The sequence below is a fragment of the Calonectris borealis genome, chromosome 6 (genome assembly GCF_964195595.1).
Source record: "Calonectris borealis chromosome 6, bCalBor7.hap1.2, whole genome shotgun sequence".
NCBI lineage: Eukaryota > Metazoa > Chordata > Aves > Procellariiformes > Procellariidae > Calonectris > Calonectris borealis.
Window position 1 is genome coordinate 26,612,891 of NC_134317.1, and position 23,128 is coordinate 26,636,018.

At 36.2% G+C, this 23,128-nt stretch overlaps 1 protein-coding gene across 1 annotated transcript in view; it reads right to left on the reverse strand.

Moving 5' to 3' along the window:
• The window catches only part of TTN (titin), a 246,608-nt gene extending 224,860 nt beyond the window's left edge, over positions 1 to 21,748 (reverse strand). The window contains exons 1-22 of the mRNA XM_075153897.1: positions 21,651 to 21,748; positions 16,553 to 16,756; positions 15,539 to 15,826; positions 14,695 to 14,783; positions 14,360 to 14,604; positions 12,308 to 12,601; positions 11,915 to 12,062; positions 11,313 to 11,432; positions 10,123 to 10,260; positions 9,161 to 9,298; positions 8,562 to 8,699; positions 6,603 to 6,878; positions 6,364 to 6,489; positions 4,970 to 5,248; positions 4,627 to 4,692; positions 3,870 to 4,128; positions 3,486 to 3,546; positions 3,160 to 3,372; positions 2,325 to 2,467; positions 1,457 to 1,662; positions 1,112 to 1,342; positions 321 to 565 (exon numbers count right to left, since the gene is read on the reverse strand). Of these exons, the coding sequence (XP_075009998.1) occupies positions 321 to 565; positions 1,112 to 1,342; positions 1,457 to 1,662; positions 2,325 to 2,467; positions 3,160 to 3,372; positions 3,486 to 3,546; positions 3,870 to 4,128; positions 4,627 to 4,692; positions 4,970 to 5,248; positions 6,364 to 6,489; positions 6,603 to 6,878; positions 8,562 to 8,699; positions 9,161 to 9,298; positions 10,123 to 10,260; positions 11,313 to 11,432; positions 11,915 to 12,062; positions 12,308 to 12,601; positions 14,360 to 14,604; positions 14,695 to 14,783; positions 15,539 to 15,826; positions 16,553 to 16,756; positions 21,651 to 21,741 (3,998 nt within the window). The 5' untranslated portion in view covers positions 21,742 to 21,748. The remainder of the gene's footprint in view (positions 1 to 320; positions 566 to 1,111; positions 1,343 to 1,456; positions 1,663 to 2,324; positions 2,468 to 3,159; positions 3,373 to 3,485; positions 3,547 to 3,869; positions 4,129 to 4,626; positions 4,693 to 4,969; positions 5,249 to 6,363; positions 6,490 to 6,602; positions 6,879 to 8,561; positions 8,700 to 9,160; positions 9,299 to 10,122; positions 10,261 to 11,312; positions 11,433 to 11,914; positions 12,063 to 12,307; positions 12,602 to 14,359; positions 14,605 to 14,694; positions 14,784 to 15,538; positions 15,827 to 16,552; positions 16,757 to 21,650) is intronic.
• Positions 21,749 to 23,128: the final 1,380 nt, after the last annotated feature.

The following is a 23,128-nucleotide window of genomic DNA, read 5'->3' on the forward strand; positions in this document are numbered from 1 at the left end:
CAAGTGCAGAAGAATTTTTTTTCCAAAACATGAGTATTTTAAGAAATAAATATGGTTGCTGAGGTTGTAAATCTGATACTGTGGCTGGATACACATGTGAATGACGGTACTCTGGGAACTGCATTGCTCATTAAGAAGCAAAATCAGACAAAGATTTGGCACATAAATCAATATAAGTCATGAAAACAGCATTTAGAACTTCTCTGGAGGTATGCAAACTCCAATAACTTAAGCTGTTTAGCTGCTGTGTAATGAGTTTTTGGACTGTGTCTCACAGCACACAGAAGTCTCATGAAATTTATATATTACTGTGTACCTACCTATATCTTCTCATAACTTCTGGTCCTGGCATATAACCTGGAGTTGCTGTGGGTGCAACTGGCTCAACGTAGAGTTTTGCTGAGCAAATGGCATTTCCTTTCATATTACTGGCAAAGACGGTATAAATTCCTTCATCTTCAGGTAAAACAACAGGCAAACGCAGACTGGCACTGCCGTCTTGCAGAACTTCCATGTGGTAGCGCTCTCCATGCCTTATGCGCTTACCATCTTTGTACCATGCAATCTGCATGGAAAGAAAGAGTGGAATGCTATGTGAGCTCTCCTAAAGACAAAGATCCAGTAATGACCCATGCATACAACATATTACAGCTTCCTATTTCCCAGCTGATGTATCATCACAGCCCATGTATATGTATTAATATCAACATTTTTACTTGAAATAAGACTAAAGTAACATGCTTTCACACTAATCTGAAACACGAGTTTTGGAGCGAGAAACAGATATAACGCCATTTTGACAAAGAGCAAAGACCGGACTTGCTACTGTGTTCACCACTTGTGTGGTCTAACTCAGAGACACACAGAAGCAAGACCAAATTAACTAGTAAATCTAACCTACCTCTGAACTGGCTAACCAACCTAACACTATTCTATTAAGGGACAAAAGGAAAATTCAGCTTGATATCAAAACAAAAGACTGGATTTCCTTTGAGATTTGCTGTTTTCTATGCAGAATGTAGAATATCTGACAATGAGATGTTAAGGGATTTTTCAAGTAGAACACCGGACGGTTTTTAAAATAGATTAATATCATACAGGTTTAGGGTACCTTTGGCAATGGATATCCAGTCATCTTGCAATGGAAAGTAACTCCTGTTCCTTCAAAGGTTCTGTAATTCTTTAATCTTAAATCAAATCCTGCTTCTATAGCTTCAGATTCAGAAATATCAACCATCATCTCTTCTCCGTCTTCTTCAAGAAGTTCATCTAAGGTGGTTTTAATAATTCTGAGTTCAATTTCCTTGATAAGTCTTTCTTCAAAAGAAGAAATATGGAATTCCTATACAGAAAAGCAAGACCATTAGTTCTGTGTGTCGGATAATGACCCTGTAAAGAAGTGATTTGTACTGGTAAAATGTTAGTATACAAAATGAGTATGGACTGGTAAACGTACCTCATCTTCTACAAAAGTTCTGATCATCACTGTATCTTTTGCCATTTTCTTCCTAATTAAGGCTTGTTCTTTTTCATATTCTTTTTCAAAGTCACCGTATGAAATAGATGGGGCTACCTCAGCCAGTTTAGGTTCCTGTACATATGCAGTCACCTGAGTTTGGTACATCATTTCTTGTTGCGATTTTATGTAGGCTTCATAATCAGCTAAGAATTAAGAACACATTAATTTTGATAAGTTTTTGTGGTTTTCACTGGATTAAATAGAAAAAACAAGTACAAACTTATTTTACTTGTTTTGGTGATTCAAGCAGAGTTTCTGTCTGTTTAGCCAATAAAATACAAACAGCAATAAAATGCAAAGACTGATGCCCTCAGATGAGCTTTATAAACAGGTAAAAGTTTTACTGTGCTATTTAGGTTTCTAGTTCTCAAAGTGGAAGCACCTGTAGAGACTATTTTACAATTTCTTCACCACGGCTCTGTCTCCTGCAAACTTTCATGCATTTTTGCAAGGGCAATTGAAAAAAAATTAAGTTAGCTTCTTTCCCTGTAATATAACAATCTATTACTTGATTAACCTTCTTTCCCCGTATCACTCTCTGAATGTCTTATGTTATGCAAGCTGTTATGGATGCCAACAGAAGAAGGTTCCTATAGCTACATATTCCAGCAAAGAATATAAGTCCTTCCAGAACCTGATATCAAATACTCTGTCTTGCAGAAACAGAGCCACCAGATCACTCTTTATGTTTCTTGAATTAACTAAACTAAACTACAAAGAATTTGCAGCACAATTTAAAATCTTTTTCCCTTTTTAAAGTTAATTTTAAGAAATATTTTTCCAATTTCTTTAATCTACAATGTACCTTCTTCTAGTAAGGAGACCGTTGCAGAAGCTTCTCCATGTTTATTACGAACAACAATAGTGTATTCTCCGGCATCGTCGGCAAAAGTCATGGAAATTTCAAGTTTGCATTCCCCGGTTTCTCTTTTGTAACTCACTTTGTATCTATAGAAAACATAAAAGTACAAGCTCTCTATAATTCTGATGAACAGACTTTTTAGTGAATTTTGCTTTTAGTTATACAATTAATCAGAATCACTCCTAACTTGTACAAGACAAAAAAAGAGAAACTTTTGCAGGCAATTCTCACTCAATGAATCTGCAGAACAACATAGGAAAAGTAACCATGCTGAAACTAGAGTACAGGTCTACTTTCTTTCAATTGTCACTAAAATAAATGGGATGCAAACAGCAGTACTGAAATATCAGAGATCTTGTTATCAGACACAGTAAAATGGTATATGTTGTGTGCACATAGTTTGTCCTAATATAGGTTATTATATTTCAAGAATGCTACAAAAGTATTTTTTTCTCTGCTAGAAAGTGTGTTGCTTTCTATAGACAACATTTGCACAGACAGAATGCGAACATTGCATAGACAGAATAAAACAAACTCAAAACTTCCTGATTTGTTTTTAAGGATATGTAGCATTTCTCATTTTACAGTCTTTTGAATATATTTTAAAACTCAGCAGCCTTCTGAAGTCTCACATTAAGACACGATCTTATGATTTTTCCATTTCAAAAATAAAATTATTTGGCTCAGAATCAGTAAGGGAATAAAAATTATGGTACTGTCAATTAAATATTCTTAAAAATTACGTTTAAATAGTTTTTGTGCATTAGATTCAAAGTACCTGTAGCCAGTCGTTAGAGGAACTCCACCTTTTTTCCAGTAGACATGTGGCTTTGGGTTGCCCCCTACTTGGCATTCAAAAATAATGCTCCCACCTTCAATTAATTTATGTACTATGGGTTTTCTTATGAAGAAAGGAGGTATGGGTTCTCCCGATACTTCCTCTGCTGCAGCAGAGACATCTTCCATTACAATGTCCTTTGCCTCCACATAGCTGAAATAAAATTTCAGTGCAGGTAAGTGAGCTGATGTCTGAAGCTCTCATAAACAGAGTGCAAGAAACTAATGACCACAGTAGGAGCATTCTGTTTAGGAAAGTAACTTTACCGTTTCTCTTCTGTAACAGCCTTCTCAGAAATGGTTTCTCGAGTCTCAATTTCTTCTGAAACTGCAAGGCAAATATGATATAGTGGATTTTAAAATACTTTAATGGTGCTTAAGCAGTGAGTTTATTTGACACAAAGAGAGAGAAGGTTAAGCAGTTAGGGGGCTCAGAGGGCCGGGTACTTCCACTGAGGAAGCAAGTTAGGAGTCCCCACTGGCCCGTAATTGGCCTTTTCCTTCTCTTCTTACCGCCCTGTTACTTAATAGCCCTGGAATACAATTCAAGGCATATGTTCTACTTGGGAGCTGACAAAATGTCTAAGTTACATTACAAGTAATATGCAGTTAGCAAAATTATAATCTTCCTACAGTGATAAATATACTTACCTTTCACATATAAGTGGCAAGATGTGCTGACACTCCCAGCCTTATTGGTAGCAGTGCAGGTGAATCTTCCACTGTCTTCTGCAAAGGCTTCACGAATCACAAGGCGAGCAAGCCCTGCTTTGAAAGTGATCTGGAAGTCCATTGAGCTCTCAATCTTGTAGTCTTCCCTGTACCACGCTACAGTAGGCTGAGGATGACCAGAGATATGACACTCCAGAGTGACGGACTCACCTTCAGTCACAGTCTTATTTTTGAGGCCCTGTATGACAAAAAATAAGTATCACAGTCAGTATATATTTTTACTACTAAACAGACATTTAAATAACTAAAACCTATTTGAATGGAAAAATCTAATGTCTACTTCAAAACAATGTTTTGTTCAGCAGTGTATCCAGGAAAAAAGAGGCATTTTCCAAAAGGAAGTATTTGAAACTGGATTTGGGATTTCTGAACATTACTGTTATTAACAAGAAAATGAAAAGGTAGGTTGATATTTATGCAGATCATGGTGAGAAATTGTTTCACTGCAGCAAAGGTCAACCTACTATGTGACATAATTGTGAAGAATCACCCCCATAACAGACATTCAGAATAGTTTGTACCAGAAGTAAATTGTATGGCTGAGTAAGTCTAATACAGAGTTAAAAAGATTAAATAAAGCCAAATTTTTATGATCAGGTTTTCAAAGATAAAAGTTAGAATACAAAACGGGTGAAAACATAGTGTAACTCCCGTAATCTACATACAAATTACTTACTGAGACTAAGGTGGGTGGAGTAGCAGGGATTTCTGCAGGCACAGGAACTCTGGCAGTTTCTGTCACCTAGGTTGTTTAAAGCACAGTTAATAAACACCTAACAAAGCCAAGGACATAAACAGCAGAATTAGACAAGAAAAGAAATTAGGTAAAAAGAACTCTTTGCTTATCATAGGTAAATATTAGGTCCTTAGAAGTATTTGTGTAAAACAACAAAAATAAAAGTCAGCAGAATGCTGTAAAAGTGGAAAATTGCAATGAGGAAACAGCAAACAAGTGAGGTTATGCTATGTTTTTAAGATGAGTGTCAGTCAAAGTGATGGAAATTTGCTTAATAACATACCTTTGCTTCACCTTTCCGCGACACCAAGTGTTCTTCCCGCACTGCTTCACCTTTTATGCTTACACCTGTCTCTTTTTTAGTCTCGACATCATAGCGACTTTTATAGGTCTCAGCAGTGTCTCCAAAGGGAAACTGTGGAGGGGCAACTGGTTCTGCTTTCATCCTGACTTCATGTGGCTTTAGCTGAGGTGGTTTCACAGGCTTGGTGATCTTTTGCACAGCAGAAGTAGCTGATAACTCTTTTTCCAGAGTAGCCATTGCAGATCCAGCTATTGAAACCTAGGGAACAGAAGAGAAGGAGTTACAGCTTTGTTGTTCTCTTGTTTTCAAAGCAGACGGTATATTTCTTGAGCAGATTGCATGTGCACCAGTTGCTTCTTTAGTTACTTCTTTGTTGACACTGCAAAAGCTATATATATAAAAATGACTTCTAGTTTTAGATTGCAGTAGTAGAATACCGGAGATATCATATCCTTGTATTATTTTTGACATGTCTAACATGAAAATATTTTCTCTTTTTTTACTTTAGAATTTGATCTTTAAATGGTCAAGAAGCTCTTAAGTGCAACATAAGAAATGTCCTCTAAATTTGTTCACTTGAGGCCTTAGCTTTCCATTTAATCAGTCTGATACTGCAATAAACAATACTACTAATTACATAACTGTCAGTGATTAAAATAACTGAAGAGATTTCAAAATGTTATTGTTGGTGTAATAACTTTGGAAAACATACATAAATTTTTAAAGAGAAAAATATTTTAGGTAATTTTTATAGTGTTTAATTATGTTTGAGGGAAAAAACAGTTCATTTTTACAGTCCAGGTGAAGAGAGAAAGTCTGCTTGAATGAGAAAATTAATTAAATGGGAACTTTTAATATTATGTGAAGGAGTTGAACAGAAGAATAGAAAAAATAACATTAAAAATGGATGGTGTAGTATTATGTAGTCTGGATTTTTCCTATTTCAAAAATTGGCTTAGCATGTAGTAATCTGCAAGGAAGGAAGAAGCATTGCTTCCAATGTACTAGTGAACGAATGCATATAATAAGATTGAAGAGGGATACTTCTGCTCTTTAAAAAACATAAGTTGCATGAAAAATGTTTATGATTTTACTGTATGACATGAAGTATTGAAGCTGCATCCTTAGATGAAAAGCTTGTTTAAATAACTAATAATTACAAATCACATTTTAGCAGTTCATGTGTCTGTTTACAGCACTGCTCTTCATTAGTCAAACAAGCCAACAAAAACAACTGTAGAGAGCATACAACTATTCTTCTTCTCGGGAATACGCTATACTGGAGTAGGAGGAAAAGCCAAATGGAATGAGTGACCAACTGGTTATTATAAATGAGCATGCTGTTCTTCTCAGATACAGTTTTCATTTCTTACCTCATACGTATGATCTGGTTTAGGAACTGCAATTTTGGAGACTGTGAAGTGAGGACTTGCTGTGCGGGGTCGCGGGTGTTCAACGTGAATTGTTTTCTCAGTCTTAGTTTCTGTTGCTCTTTTTATCTACACAAAGCAATGAAAAAAGTTGTTGAGAACGTGATGCTATTCTCCAAACTAAAAGAGATTTCACGGGGATATAGTTTTTGGAAAAGAATGCAATGTAAACTGAGTCTAACCTCTGTTGATATATGAACTTCCTTCTTTTCAGCAGCTGAGATATGTTTCTCAGGAGGAACATAGACAGTTTTAACTTCTTTAGTGACAACATGACGTTCTGCTGGGGCCTCAGCAACATGGTCTGTTACAGCATGCTCTTTATAGCCATATTCCAAAGTTTTCTGCTTTACATAAGCTTCATCTGCTTGTTCTGGTTCCCAGGGTGATCGAACACGTGCCTGATCAACTGCTGCAACAACTGTAGCTACAGCTTCAGCCCTTTTTCCAGCTTCAGTCTACAGATAACATTGGCAGAATTTATACAAATATTAATTATATTAAAGACTTGCATATCTGTCAAATATTTATAAATATAATGCTCAGTAAAGTATATTCCAGATAAAGAGAGAGTGCATAGATATGCAAAAGTAATAATGTAAACATCAAATATGTTCACCCATAAATACACTTCAGAGTCAGTAGATTCAAATATAAACAATTTTTTTCTAAGCTCTATCTATGCATATTCAGAACATATCTGTGCTTGTGTGCTCTATACATATCAATATTTGTATGCAAGCCCACTTTTAATACTTTATAGTCACATTTATGGCTACTTGTATGTAAGAGTATGGAAGGTATGTAAATGCGCACAATTTTGAAGTCAGTATGCTCATCAACTCCATATAAAACTGTTAGACGCTGCTAAAAATGTAGAGAATGTGTCTAACATCTGATGTGAAAGTATTTGCTAAGGAATATACCCATAAAAATTTTACAGGCATATCTGTTAATCCAGTGCTAATCTATTTGAAATGATTTTACAAAAGAAGGAAAACTGAACTTTCTGAGAAATTGCAAGGATGCATTTGTATCAGGACTTATTTTTTTCTAATAACTGATAAATACTGTCAACTTCTATGTTATCAGGGTCTAAATTTCTGCCCAGTCAGCCAATAGTAGGTAATGGGATGATTACTACTAGTGTTTATTATTACTGTCATAACTGATCTGGATGTAGCAACAGAGCATATAAAATGTATGCCCTGTAGATGGGAAAAAACCTAATAGATAATTTCATGCTGATTTTAAAATCATTATCACCTTAAATGAAAATAACTTAAGCGAGGCCAAAATGTGATTGTTTACAGAGATTTTGTTTTATTATTAAAGTAGTGTTTACATAACAGGGACCTTTTATTCAGTATCATTGCCAATTTCAAAGTTGTTGTTTATACCAACTTGAATTTGGCCTAAATTTACAGCACCTAACAAGTATCTGTAATCTCTTAGCAGTCTGCCTCCTCTGAGTTTTATATGCTATGCTCTTTTAATTACATTTTATAAAAGTATTTTATGAATGTACCATACTGTTTCTAACAAAGTAGATAGACAGACTTTAAATAAAAGCTCTTGGCCACCATGCTATTCTTCCACATATGAGAGTTCCTGGCTATATTATAACAGAAAAGCTTTTCTACTGTGGGAGTCCTACTGGAACAAAGCAGTGTCAACAAGTGTCTGATTGTCAGAAGTAATAAACTGGACAGACTTGAATGGATGTTAAAGTTTGTATTGTACAAAGAACAATACAATTCAAACCTTAATAGAGAGAGGTTGTTTCACCTGACAACCATAAAATTGCAAGGAATCACGTCATAGAAAAAAAGATTGCAGAGTCAGAAATTTGGACAGGTAAACATTACTTGGAAGTCATAGGTAGGGAGTAAGCTTTCACAGAGAAATCCAATTGTAGTCTTAGAAGTGGCATTTCCTAACAGGGTGAGACATAAACCTCTTTATCACTAGAAACTTAATCACACTGACTCTGTTACTTGACAATCTTCCCACTTAACAGGTATGTTATCAGGAATTAATTTGAGGGCATTCTATTGTACCCAAGTAGCTCTTAAAAGGTGAGGTTTGCAGCTAAAACAAATTGTAACAGTGCATTTCACATCTGCAACAGCTATATTCACCTGATCATAAGCTAAATGAATTTGTTCTTGCTTGGCTGTAATTTCTTCTCTAGTTCTGGACACTGTGACTGGTGCTTCGGTTTTATCAGTGGCAATTATTTTCGGTACTACAGTAGTTTTCTTAGCTTCCTTTTTAATCTAATTATTATAGCAGAGATAAAAGTTTCAGTTACATATGATCTTGAAAGACATTTGACAATGGGAAAGCATTCTGGAATGGGAACAGGGAAGGAGAATTAAGGGGTTAGATCCTTGTGCACTGCACACAGCTCTGTATCATATGTATACTGATAAGTATTGTTACAACCTGACACCTATTTAAATAAAAGTAATGATTTTTAAAAAAAAGTTAAAATGCATTTCAGGAGTCAGTCAGTCCATTCCAAAGGTCAGTCAGAAGAGAGTTATGGACTTCTATTAATGAAAACAGTTAGGAGAGAAAAAAAGAATTGGAATAATATAATCTAATTAGAAGTAGTTCTAAAAGTTTGTAAGTGGAATAAATCTTAGAAAAAATGAGCTGGAAATGTATAGTTAGTATTTTTTTTGCAAAGAAGAGAGGATAAAAAACCAAATATGGTTGTAATAATGCTATTCACCTTTTCATGGCTTATGCTCACTTGTTCTTGTTTGGTAGCAATTCCTTCTTTACTTTTCGATATTATGACCGGTGGTTTAGGTTTTTCAGTGGTAATTACTACCTTAGGAACAGCAGGTTTCATATCTTCCTTTCTTATCTAGTTTTTATGGTAAAGAAAAATAATAGTAATCAATTATGCCCGTTGTCAAAATTACACAGCTTTTTGGGAAAGTGGATTAAGATTTCAGTATGTATATCAATAAAACAAAAACATCACCTGAGAAATGAAGTAATTCCTTTGTACAGACCAAGTTATAGCCTGTCTTATATGCTAGCTGAATGAAGTACATTCAAAGTCATTAACATATTGCATTAATCTGTGTGTGAATTAGAGAAGAATCTTCCCACTTCCTAGTTAATTGTGATATATCGTTATGTTTTGTAGAAGCTGTTTGCATAAAAATGAGCATTACTGACTTAATATTTACTCCCATCGGTAGATGGAACTATTTCATTGGTTACTCCAACAAACAATGGTTCCAAAATATGGTCTAGCAGATGCATTCAGTCCTCACACAAATATGAACTTCATTAAATCAAACTCCACACGTAAATATCATATCATGGGAGATAACCTTTACAATTTATCTTCAGAAATCTACATTCAGACAAAAAGCAAAGGTCATTAAGCATCAGATGAAATTCTGAGTACCCTGGCAATAAAAGCCATAATGCTCAAAGGATCTGTGGGAAGGGCAGCTGCACTCTTGCTCTGTAGACAGAGCTACTATGAAGTCAGTAGAACTGGACTTGCAGTGCTGGGCCTATATCTGGAATGCCTTGCTTTATAAAGTTTTCATTTTGTAATCTTCTCTTCGTAAAGAAGCAGAGCAAAGATACGTAGCACATTTGATGAAGAATGAGGTTTTGTAAACTTATTAGAGTATAACAATGAGCTAAACATCTGTAACATATATTTACCTTTTCATGAGCAATGTGCACTTGCTCATGTCTGGTAGATATTTCTTCTCTAGCTCTTGATATTCTTTCTTGTTCTTTGGCTTTGTCTGTGGCAATTATTACTGTGGGTACTGGAGTTTTCTCTGGTTCTTTTCTTACCTGGATGTTTAAAAATAAAGAAGCTTAAATGATATATTGTTTAAAAATATAAGGTATGTGATTTTCGATACATTTGGAAAAGAAGATACAAACAAAAGGGAGGAAAAATGTCAAACTCTGAATTTCAAAATCATCTAGTCTGGAAACAACAATAACAACATAAACAGACTTTTTGTAAAATGTATATACATTTAGCATAAAAATAATAAAACATTCCACAAATGCTTGCTTTGCTACTGAAAGCAGTAATAAAAAAAAATTGAATCAGAGAAAAACTGTCCTGCATCATAATCAGTTTGAGAAAGTGTAGGATATTAAAAATAAGGTAACTTGTTTAGGTAACTTTCATTTTGCCAAGAAGCTCAGATGTAGTCTGCACATAAACATGTAACTTTTTGCCCAAGTGGATTTCTGTTTCTCAGTACTTTAAAAATACATTACACTTTCTTCCTCATATGCATTTCAGCTAGAATGCAAATGTAACATTTCTCTATAAAATCTGGTCTTCCATTAAATTACATTTGTCTGATAAAACACATGCTAAAATAATCTGAATTCTAATAACCCATCAGTATTTTCAAAATTGATTTCAATGCAGAATGAGTTTTTCCTCCTTTTTCTGACCCACTGTGCTGCCAACAAACAAAGCAGGCTACAAATGGCAAGCTTAGAAACAAAATCAGGAAAAAAAAAAGGAAAATTTAAGAGATATTTCCTACATGTAAATTCTTTAAATGATTGAGAATACTATCTAGTAAATCACCCTACAATATATAAAAAATAGATTTTTTTTCTAAGTTAATGTTTTGCAAGTTTATCTATTACATTCTTAGGTATTAATAATGGACGTGAAATAAAAAAGGAAATATTGTCATCATCAAGGAGAGATGGGAGAATGATAGCAATGTAAACTAGAAGGGTGAACATACATAAAAGGAAAAAATAATATTATGGTATGTCATTTGTCTTGTTCATAGGCTTGTCTTTTTTATGAGATATGAGATTTTTGAACAAAGTAGGGTATGACAATCATAAGTAACATCTGTATTCACCTTTTCATGAGAGATGTGCCTTTGTTCTTGTGAAGTAAGAATTCCTTCTCTAGTTCTCGATATTACTGTTTGTTTTGTGGCTTTATCACTGGTAACTACTACTGTTGCCTCCTTTCTCATCTGATTTTTATAGGAACAAACAAAAAAACCAAAGCCTTAAAATTCATTTGAATAAATTGATTGTCAAAAGAAGAGGAGAAGGAAAAATAAGAGAGGAATGCTATTGAAGGAAAAATACTAAGGGAGAATTATTTTATTCCTAGTGGGGAATTTATAAATGAGATATTAGAGGATATTCATCAGTGTAAGAATAATGTTAGAGAATAAATGATGAGGGAGAATACAAGATCACTTTCATAGAAGGCATTCTTAAACTTAAAACCAGTTTAAGAATAATTAGTTCAATCCTGCTATGGTGGAAAGCAATGGAGTAAGTGATCCATGAGCATTCCTCTACAGTCCAGATGCTCTATACAAGTATGCATGCTTTTGCGGTGCACTGGGTAATATCTTGTTAATTCCTCTTAGCGAATCATGCCTTGTTCGCATGTTGGATGAAGGGATAAAGGGGAAATCATAGAATGTCTGTGCTCTATTTCTACCTGCTCCTGAACAGGTTGAACGTGGACTGCAGTCATTGCTGTCCTTTTAGCAGTTTGCTCTACAACACCTGGAGCTGGTTCTCTCACCATGGCTTGATCCACAGCAGCAACAACCGTAGCAACAGCTGCTGTTTTTTCACTGTCCTTTCTCACCTATATTAGTCACATCAAAAGACATTTTTTCATGTTTTGCATACATTCAGAAAAAGCAAAAAACAAGTACAGAGACAGAATGTTGCAAAGAAGTATTTAAATATTTGCAGCAGAGCTCTCTCAACAGCAGATACACACGCGTTTTTGTACACAGACTCTCAGATTCCATTTAGTAGATCTATTCAGCAGCGGTGAGTCCACAAACAGAGCAAAAACAATGCTCTTTTTCCAAAAATAGACTTTACCTCTCTAGCACCAGTCGCAACCTCACCAGCAGCAGCACCACTAATGGTAACTTGTTCTTGGACCCCATATCTCCCCTCCCATCTTTCTTCAGTTCTTATTTGGGTAGCGCTTGTAGATACTCTTGTTTCCCTCATCTGGGCTTCTGTGGTTGCGGCATACCCCTCCTGCTTCCAAGGAGGAAGGACTTCGGCCCCAGCTGTTGTCACTACATGTGTTTTACGGATTGGAGACGGAGATTTCACTGGTCTAATAGGCGAGGTGGAGATTCTTCCAGCAGGAGAAACTGACCTAATGAAAAATTAAATATAATAAATGTAGTGTCATACAACAACAACTATATGAACAACTTCAGCCTGAACTTGAATTCACTCCCCATTTAGGGTGCCTTCAGTACTTTGTAGTTTTATTTTTAAAAAGTTTTTGAGGTGTTCTACTTGTAAATTACACTTCTCTGTTTTCAACATTACGTCTAATGTTAAATTAACTCTATCCTCGCTGAAACCAGGACAGGGTTTTTGTCATACTCATAACTGTAACACATCTTTGTAGTAGCTTAGTTAGATTCCCCCCCCAAAAAATAAGGGCAAATGTCAAAGGGCATTTCAGTCAAGCACATATATTTAAAATATAAAAATACATCATTAGTTTCCACTTGCTCTATCTCAATTCTCCTAATAGGAATAATATAAAAGGCTTACAGGCTGTGAGTACTACATATTATATTTGTGGTCCAGTCTCTGTAGAGACACGAAATGATTACTGTAACTGCTTTTTGTAAAAATATCATGTGGCAGCCACCTAGCAACAACGTAACTGTATCCACTCCTGCACCACATCTCATTTCCATGTGTCATCCATATAGGTGTTCAGACTCCAGGCAAGTTTCTGATTTATTCTGATCTATTTTCTCTCAGACTTACATTTACCAATCTCAGCCACAATAATTGGTAGCCAATTGGAAAGTGCTAGTTTCTAAATTTTTGATATTCCAAAAATTCAATCCCAGTCCTAGCAGATCGTTTTAAAGCATTTTTCGAAATGCTTTAACAGGCTTTCTAACTCAGATTTTCTTTGAGAGGAATTTTTTTTATGCTGTATTTCCCAGATAACATTAAGAAATTGCAGCAGTCGGGGGCAGCAGCATCATATTAATTTTTAGATTTATTTTCTAATGTGTTGTATGTCTAAGAGTTGTTTGAGTAGCAGGGGAGTACAAACTTCTAGTTTCGTATGCACTCTAGATGGCACTCTTGAATTATTTTTCCATCTATGCAGTTTGTTAGTTATTGCTAGTTACTATCAATACATTTCTTCCTGTCCTTGCAAGTTATTCTCAACAGGGCAAAATTCACCAGTGTACCTAGCTCTGGCAATTTAAATAGGGCTCTTCTGAGCACTCAGCTTGGACACATTCCTTCCACGACACGGGTGCGTCAGGATGCTGAAACTGAAGGACTTCCAAAGCAATTTTCTCTACCTGCCTCTCAGCACAGACCTCCTGGGCTGTCCCAGACCATAAGCCCTGCTCTTCAAATCACTCACTTTCCCTCTCAAGATGCTTTACGCAGCAGAGCTAAACTTCATTTTTCCATAACCTTGCCTACCTTCAAAACATTATTTCTGCAGTCATTACCAGCACACACATAGAACATGTTTTTACATATCCTTCCATTCTGTTTGCCACTCATCAGAGTGTCATTGCTCTTTTCTCTGTTTGTCTAAAATAATCAAGGGCCAACTGCTCTATTGTTTTCTTCTCTTTCATCATGAACTTGGAGCTTTGAGTGCTTCTTCAGCTGTATGTAGAGCAATCAAATGGGATTTATTCTCTACAGGATTTTCTTCCATATGGGATAAAAAATTTACATGAGGCACACACTTCTATATCAGTGGCAAATACAGCACATTATAGCTCACAGTCAGAATAAACTCAGTATTAAGTCAGTGCATTCTTCCATTTTGTACTATGGTCTCATTCTACAGCATTACTGCTATATGTGAAAGTGATTCAAAAAGCAATCTTGTTTGAAAGAATAACAAGTTTACCTTACTGGTGAGGGTGTTGGTGCTCTGACATGTCTTACAGGTGATGGTGATTGTCTAACAGGTGATGGTGATTGCTGTCGTGCCATTTGTGTTTTTGCAGCAATTATTGGTGGGGTTGGTGATTTTGATGTAGGTCTAGGAGGCATTCGTGGAGGTGCTTTGTGTGGGAGCTGTTGGGCTGTTGCACCTTCTATGACCATTTCAACACTTGTAAGTGATCTGGCATCAAAGTGGGCTTCAATCTTCTACAATGAAATCAAGAAAACAAGTCTGAGATACTGTAGAAGTAATCCTCCACATTTTAGCCTTACCTGCTTTATTTTTGAAAAATATACCTTTTCAATTCTGGCTTGTCTTGTTTGTGAAATCTGAGCAGTCGAAACAATTGTCTTTGTCTTTTTAGCAGGAACGGCTTCTTCCTCACCTTTTGGAAGAGAAAACATAGTCAGGAGAATTGCATACGGCAACAAACAATAAGCAGTTGCAGAAATAAATGAGTGGTTAATTCCGGTTATATAAAAATGTATATAAAAAAACAGAGAAAGAATTAAGTAACCATCTGTTTTTCCTACAATATCTATAGACAGATAATTGTGAAAACAGTTGAAATAATATTTCATTATTTCATCAACTATGTCATTAGAAAAAAAAACCCTAACAAAACACATCTATTGTAGGTTCTTCAGAATCAGTCCTGGATCTCAAATGACTACACAATCTGGAAGCCTGACTGAGGTGAAATCCAAGCAAGCTGTTCTGGGTAGAATGTTTCACTGCTAAAATTCTCCTCTATCTAAGGACTGTCTTCATCCTTATCAGGCTCATTTACAAGGCCATGTAGAGTTGTGCAGTCTAATATATCCATTCTATCAAAGTCAGCTTACAAAAACATCTTTGAGAAATCTACAGAACAAAATGAGAACAACTGAAAGTATCCCACACTTTTTTCTGTCTACCGTATCCTCAGTTTAAAGAAGACCCATTCTGGAGGAAAGGTCCTTTTAAATTCTCAGATAAAAATTTTTGGCAAATTTCACCAAAGGCAAGCAAATCAATAACTTTTGAGAAAGAAATTATAAATGAACTTATTGGTATAACTTTGACGAAGTGGTGCATATTGTACCATTACAACAATGAATGCTCTCTTATTTTCATGGCTTGCAACTTCAACTCTGTTACCTTGAATTAGCAATTCAGCTGTTGAAGTAGCACGTCCCACATTATTTGTGGCGTTTACTGAATAGGTACCGGAGTCTTCAGGATATGCTTCTGCAATTATTAAGCTGTAAAGGTCTCCTTCTTGCAAAATTTGAAAATCGGGGGAGCTTTGGATTTCTACTCCATCCCGATAGAACTTCACCACAGGTGTAGGGATTCCAGTCACTCTCACGTCAAGTCGAACTTGACTTCCCTGCCTTGCAGTCATGCTCTGTAGTCGTTGTGAGAAGTTTGGTGGTGCTGTTCCAGCTGCAGTTTTATTGAAGAAATAAATAGAAAAACAATAATGTCTGTTAAAAAGAACTGTAAGGGCTAGATATTTTCATTACTAGAAGTGCACAAGGTCTACTTCTCCTTCATATGGTACTGACAGATGCTACCGACTGACCTTCTCAAACGTTCAAAACAAGGGTTGATTTGCCAAAATGCAAACACCCTTAATTTTTTTCATGTGTTTAAAATTTCTGATATTTCTGATTACACCCACAGTTGCAAATGTTTCTAGAATTAGAGATACATTGATTATAACCATAGGTAGTAAGCGCAGTCTCTTGGGTATGGCCCTTTATGTGCGTTATCCTGTTGAGTATAATTTATATCATTAAATGTCATTAAGGGCTCCATCCTGCAGAACTTTATCCTTTCTTTTATGTGTAGTTTGAATGTACCCAGTATGACAGATCATATGAGCAGAATTATACAGGGCTAAGCCAGAAGTTTGTAATTGTGATTAAGAGTTTATAAGATCAAGATTAAACTTTATACGGTTAAGGTGTAAAGGATGCTGTTAGAAATTACTAGTGACAATATATGCTGAATTCTAGACTGCTTTAGGTAAAGGAATTTAGTTTGCTATTTCTTTGCTAATCATGTACTTCAAATCCAAACTTTTTTCGTTATCTGTGACACTTCTGCTATCGCTTTCTTTCTCACATTGCTAGCAGAGAGAGGTGCCTTTCTTTAGCTGCTTGATACCTGTGACAAGTAGCTCAGCAGTACTAGTTGCTTGCCCAGATCCATTGGTGGCTTGTACGGTGTATCTTCCACTGTTTGCTTCTGTCACGGTGGGGATCACCAGTTTAGCGCGGCCATCACTAAACGAGATCTGCACACCGGGCAGAGTTGCAGCAGAGATAACCTGGCCATCCCGATACCAGCTCACCTCAGGAACTGGGAAACCTAAAGAAAAAGGAAAACAAAAGGAGATCAAGATGAAATGCCAGATATCCAAAATTACCATAATACTTGCTCACATGTACACAGTTATAGTGGAGTGTAATGGGATAAGCACAGATGTACGATTATACACGTCCAGTGACACAGTGGTAAAGGAATTGCTTTTTAGAAAGGTCTTTAAAATACACAGAGCAATAGGAGAACTGCACAGGCTACTGCATTTAGGAAATCACTTGAATAATGAGTGGACTGTAGTGTTTGGCAATCCTGTTGAGGAATAAAAGTTCATCAGAATTATGAGGGGGATGAATTGATCCACATGAGGTATTTTTTTAATTTATTTGCTAGTATCTAAGTAGTATTGCTAACAAAATTATGCAGTCCAACAGTTTGCAGACAAAGTAAAAATCAGAACTTCCAACCAAGTTAAGTAGTTGTCCTAACACTAAATGATTTTAGAAAATGAAGTGACAGAAAAAGTGACTGTTGTAGACATTAACATCAAGTGCTATTAATGCTTTGGTTTTTTGTTTCTTTTTTTCTGGAATGAATTCTGTTTAAGTTTGGTGGAAAGCAGTCAGCTGGAATCAGCTGATCTTTTGTTGTTCAAATATATTATTCTTTTGTTGTTGGGGTCATGAGCAAGACTCTTCTGGTCAGAAGAGTTTCACCTATATCTACAGCTGTTTTTCTAACTTTAAATGGTGATTTTAGATTCCTTATGGAAATTCTCTTCCCAGTGTTCTACTCAGCCAACTTTACTGAGAAACTGAAATCCATCTGATGAACAGGTAAAATTTTTATATGAGCCACATAAAGAGAACAGCTAATTAAAGGAGGCAGTTCCAGCTCAAAGTCTTTTTTGTAGTCCTAGAACACCATTTCTCCAAAATGAAAATCCCTGCAAATTTACTTCATGTACTTCTCCACTCAAGCCAAATCACCAATTGCACTGCACAGGGGCTCAGGAATGAGATCTGAGACTGCGCTTACTACAGCTGCTCTAATTTTCCCAATTCCACTCTCTGTGGTTTGGAAAATCCCAGGACTACAGAATTCCGTTTCCTTTCTAGAGTATCCCTCCGATAAACTCATTTAATTATTTGGGGTTTTAATGTGCCAGGAATATGACTGAGACTAAAAGAGAAAGAGAAGCTGAGATATGTAGATTGAAGCTTTTACTAGTTGTCTGCAGTTACACCAGACTTGGTTAGGAATGTTTTAAATTTTACTCATAGTTGAAAAACTGATTTTTAGATATATGTAAAATAGAAACACACACACACACAGAAAAAGAGAATGTGACCAGTTTTAGAGAGGATTAGAAATCAAAAGGGTAAAAGTACATTTAAGCATTGTTAATTTCAATAGAAAGTTATCAAACAACCCTGATGGGACTGGTATAATTCAATTTTGTACTACCGGTACAGGATAACTTGGGCATTATCACCATAATCATAGACTATCCAGCAGATCCCACTGATTTCGTCCAGAGCTATGCGTCTTCAACATTTGTGCAAATGAGTTTCAAAATGTTTTAAGCTAGGCAACCAAAAACCATGCTGTCAATAGTGAATTTCTTGAAACATTGCCAAAATGTTTTATTTTCTTGGTGCAGCATCATATGATGATTAGCAAACATGGGGGTTTGTGTGGTAGGTTGAACAAGACCTACATTTTTAAAAATGGAGTCTATTTTGATGTCAAACTGGTATGTTCAAGGGATCGAAAGTTAGAAGCCACTTTGAAAATCTGAGCCCAAATTCATATTAAAAGAAACTCAACTTCACAAATTTACTAGCACTCTGCTAGTCCCATGCCACAGAGCTGGGGACTAAAAGGTAAGATCTACCTCAGATTATAGATATTTTTGCCCGGACTATATGGAGTAGGAACTTACTTTTATACGTGCCAAATTACACTATGATTTGAATATTAATTATTAGGACATTCTTTTTCATTTTAAAACTGACCTTGGTTTTTTTTGAGCTTTATTGCCAAAAAGAAGAAAATGAACCTGAAGTGCGTCAGCTTCACTGCTTAAGTAATTGAATTCAATGACATTGTCCTGACAATGATGTAAGTGACAGGAACAGCCAACCCATGTACAATCTACGTGCTGCTCTCAACAATATGCAGAGTAAAAAGACTGGCTTGCATTGGGTAATACCTGAAAATATCGGTTCAAAGAAAGCTAAGTGGTGTACAGGTTAGTTCTTTATGAACAAATTCAATCCTTGATGAGTACTGTGGAGACGTGAGGATGGGCACAGTTCTAATGCCAGCAGCACTGCAGACTTTCTTCACAGTGACATGCTGTCTCATGTCCCCTCAGTCACTGCTCACCCAGTAGGACTCCCCTTGTGATGATGTCCTAACTGCTCTGGTGTTTACTGCTTTTAATCACGGGATTTGTGTGTTCTGCACTTTCTGAGCACAGGGGGAGGTACTGGATATTTTTGTCTGATATCAAACCCTTGTAATGTGGCACTTAAGTCACAGTCTGATACAACAGTGCAATTCATTTCTTCTAGTTTACAGACTGCAAAATTGCATCTCAGGTGGTTGCTAAGCTCCTCTTGGTACTCTTAGATTAACTGGGCTCTTCACGTTCGAATTGTAGCTCTGTATTAGTACTTGTATATAAAAGGGCAGTGTTATCAGAGATAAACAGAAAGTCTGAATTTCAAATTCATAATAATTCATGACATATAGGAAGGGCAGACAATGTAGCAGAATAAAGCTGTGTAGTCCATTATTTATGCAATTAGTTCAAGAAATAAAACTTTCATATTTTTTATGCATTAGAAAAACTAAATGCCAAGCCACTGTCAGATCTGTCAATCTTGGTGGATACTTTTGGAACAGGAAAGATATTCCAGAATTCCACAACATGAATAAAAGCTAACAGGGGACTGCCTCACATGATATTTGGGACTAAAATACAAATATGGTATATGCTATTAGAAAAACTGCTGTATCTCCTCTCAGTAAGAAATCAAGTTCCCCTCCCAAGTACTTCATGATATCACACAAATTAAAATAGCCAAAATCACATATTGAGCCATAATATTAGCAACCTAACTTGTTCTGATGGTATATTTATGTATTTGTAATAAGAATAAATATTGTAATCATCAGTGGAAAGAAACTTTTCACAGAAGATTTACAGTGTACAGACAACAAGAGAAGGTCAGGGCAATTAACTGAAAAGTAGAGGGCCAAAAAACTGAGTAAGGCATTGTCCTGGTTTCAGCTGGGATAGGGTTAAATTTCTTCCTAGTGCTGTGTTTTGGATTTAGTATGAGAAGAATGTTGATAACACACTGATGGTTTTAGTTGTTGCTAAGTACCCTGCTAGTCAAGGACGTTCAGCTTCCATGCGCTGCCAAGCACACAAGAGGCTGTGAGGGAGCATAGCTGGGACAGATGGCCCAGCTGGGCAATAGAGTATTCCATACCATGTGACATCATGCTCAGTATATGAATGGTAGGCATGTTCCAGGAAGTAGCGATCGCTACTTGGTTATCGGTCAGTGTGGGTGGTGAGCAATTGCATTTTGCATCACTCATTTTGTATATTCTATCATCATCATCATCATCATCATTATTATTACTATTACTGTTATTATTATTATTGTCCCTTCCTTTTCTGTTCTATTAAACTGTCTTTATCTCAACCCACGAGTTTTTCTCACTCTTATCCTTCCGATTCTCTCCCCGTCCCACTGGGGGGTGGGGGGGTGGGGTGGGTGTGAGCGAGCAGCTGCATGGTGTTTGGCTGCCCGCATGGTTAAACCACAACAGGCATGAAAAATTATCCTGGATGTACAGACTACAGGACATGTTTAAACACCTTGTGTGAACCTTGTGTGAGCCAGTGTTATCCAAAGGGACCAAGGGATGAACCACAGTGGACCATAGATGTCAGAGATATTTATAGCTGGACAGATCATGTGTTTGCACCTGTCACAGAGCATCTGGGTAGTGTTTTACGGTATGTGGATCATCACATTGCTAATGCCTGTAAGACAATATAATTCCACCAGCAGGAACACATGTCATTTCTCATTAGTCATTGCCGAGGTCAGAGGCACTCTTAGAACAGGGTGTTGGTTATCTGATAAAGTTATTTCGGGGGTTTGCATGGGCTTTTGCACAAGATAGGGTGTTTTAATAGGTGTGTAGACTGGCAAAATGAAGTGTCCTTTAAAATTATGTGGCATCTTTAAATTGCATCAACAAATTATATTAATCCAGCCTTGTACTACCATCATGATCACCATATACTTCTACTGTCTAGCAAACTAAGGTTTTCTACCCTCTTCAGTGGCCACATGAACCTAGATTATGCGCTTCTAACCCACCTGCCAGAACTCTGGAATTAAGTAGACTCAAGGGCACAGAAGGTAGAAATAGAGCTTAGCCAGAGTAAGGCTTAGCACTAGGTCAATGAAGAACTAGCATACGCCTTGCCTTTTGCACCTTGACTCCTCACTCTCTCTGATCATCGTCCAAACAAGATTACTCTCCCTGCACCCACATGAAGTTCCCTTATTAGCACAGTATGTATTTTTATGTATATACTTTTAATGCTATTTCCCCCCATTTTTGATGATTCTAACATACATGAGAATTAGACACCAGTTTCATTGGCAGGATGACTGGTTATTGCCTGGGAAGCCTTGTAACTTTATGCAGCATGTTTGTGGATATCTGACAGCACCTCACAGTGCTGATCAGTACCGTATGATGTGGATATATATTCACATTTTAGCACTGATCTTTACCCATTCAGAGCAGATTATAATCTACGAAAAGTGTTTGTCTTAGCATAATGTTACCAAAAATAATAATAAAAAATAATCAATCTTGCAAGAATGAATCAAAACCTTACCACTAATATGAGCCTCAAAGGTTGCGGCACTACCCTCCAGTGCCACAACACTTTGTAATGGCTGCGTAAATGTTGGTGCTTTTGTCGTCATCTTTACAGGCACTCTGAAAGAAACAAAACCATAATTAGATATCAATGGTGAAATTGTTATTATACACACATTCTTCTTGCTAGATTTTGGGAATATTTGTAATTATTTTCATAACAATTTACTCTTCTCAATTTTAAATCACATTGATCTGGTGAATTGTGAAGACTGTAGATTTTGACAAAGTTGTATAGCAAATTACTCTTAGGACATGCTTGGCTGAAGTGGATGTGAAACATATTTAGTGAAGATGTAATTTGGCATTACAAGTATGCAGCAGGAGACAAAGTTCTGCTTGACTCATTGCATGACCTTGTGCAGGTCATCTAGCCTCTATTTGTCCATTAATCTCCTTTACTTAAAGAGAAAATAATCTTCATGTAAAAATTTGTTTGAATTATTTGAAAATGTTTTGTTGTGCAAAACATTTGCATTCTCCAATGGGAAGACAGCTAGGTCACTAAGTAGCAACTGAAAAAAAGTGAAGGTTTACAATCTATTTGGCTTTTAATAATTAAAAAAATGCCAGGAGGCTTTCTTTTAAAAGCAGTCTTTAAGTAGTGAATAATTCCATTTTACACAGAAGCATATTGGCATTAAAGATGCAGATAAAATTCTACTCTTTCTTAGAGAATAACTCAGTGGAATTTTGAGTATGGGAAGACAGCCACCTTCGAAATGTGAGCTAGGATATAAGGTAGCCACTGACACTGATGGTTTGAACAACTGCAGATCCATGTGAAATCTGAAAGAAAAATAGTTTGCTTTCTCTTCCTATGCCACAAGATCCTACTTTGAAATAGGACACTGCCACTAGAAAAGCATCTATATCAGGAATATTTTATATTTGCATGAACATATTTATTTACTGATGCTGAATTGTGCAGGTTTTTAAAATGTAACTAGTATCTTTTTAATAGTCTCATATATCTATTAAAGTTACAGTTTTTCTCATTAAAAAATTACCCTGAGAGCGTGTTATGTTTTGCTAAACAAGGGTTAACCCCATAATCTTTTCAAGTCTATCTCACTCACCCATTTACTGTTGTTTACTTTGGCTTTTGTGCCTGGTTTTGTCCCAAGCTTAACTTAAAAACTAATGAGAAAGTGAAGTTTCTTTCACTATGAGCCAAATTTATGCTACCTTTCAAAGGGGTAAAAATTCTTCATGACATGAGTTCCTTCACTGAAATCAGTGCCTGATGCTTACATACAATAAGTGTATAAGGGCAGACTGGATACTGTATTGGGATTTTGAGCTGCTTTTTATTGCCTTTACTGGTTATCTGGATACTTGTTCCAGCCTGACAGAGGAACAGCCTTTTATCAAAGCTTTTCAGCTTCGAGGGTGGGGGGAAATGAGTTCAAATTAGAAAGAAATTACCAACAT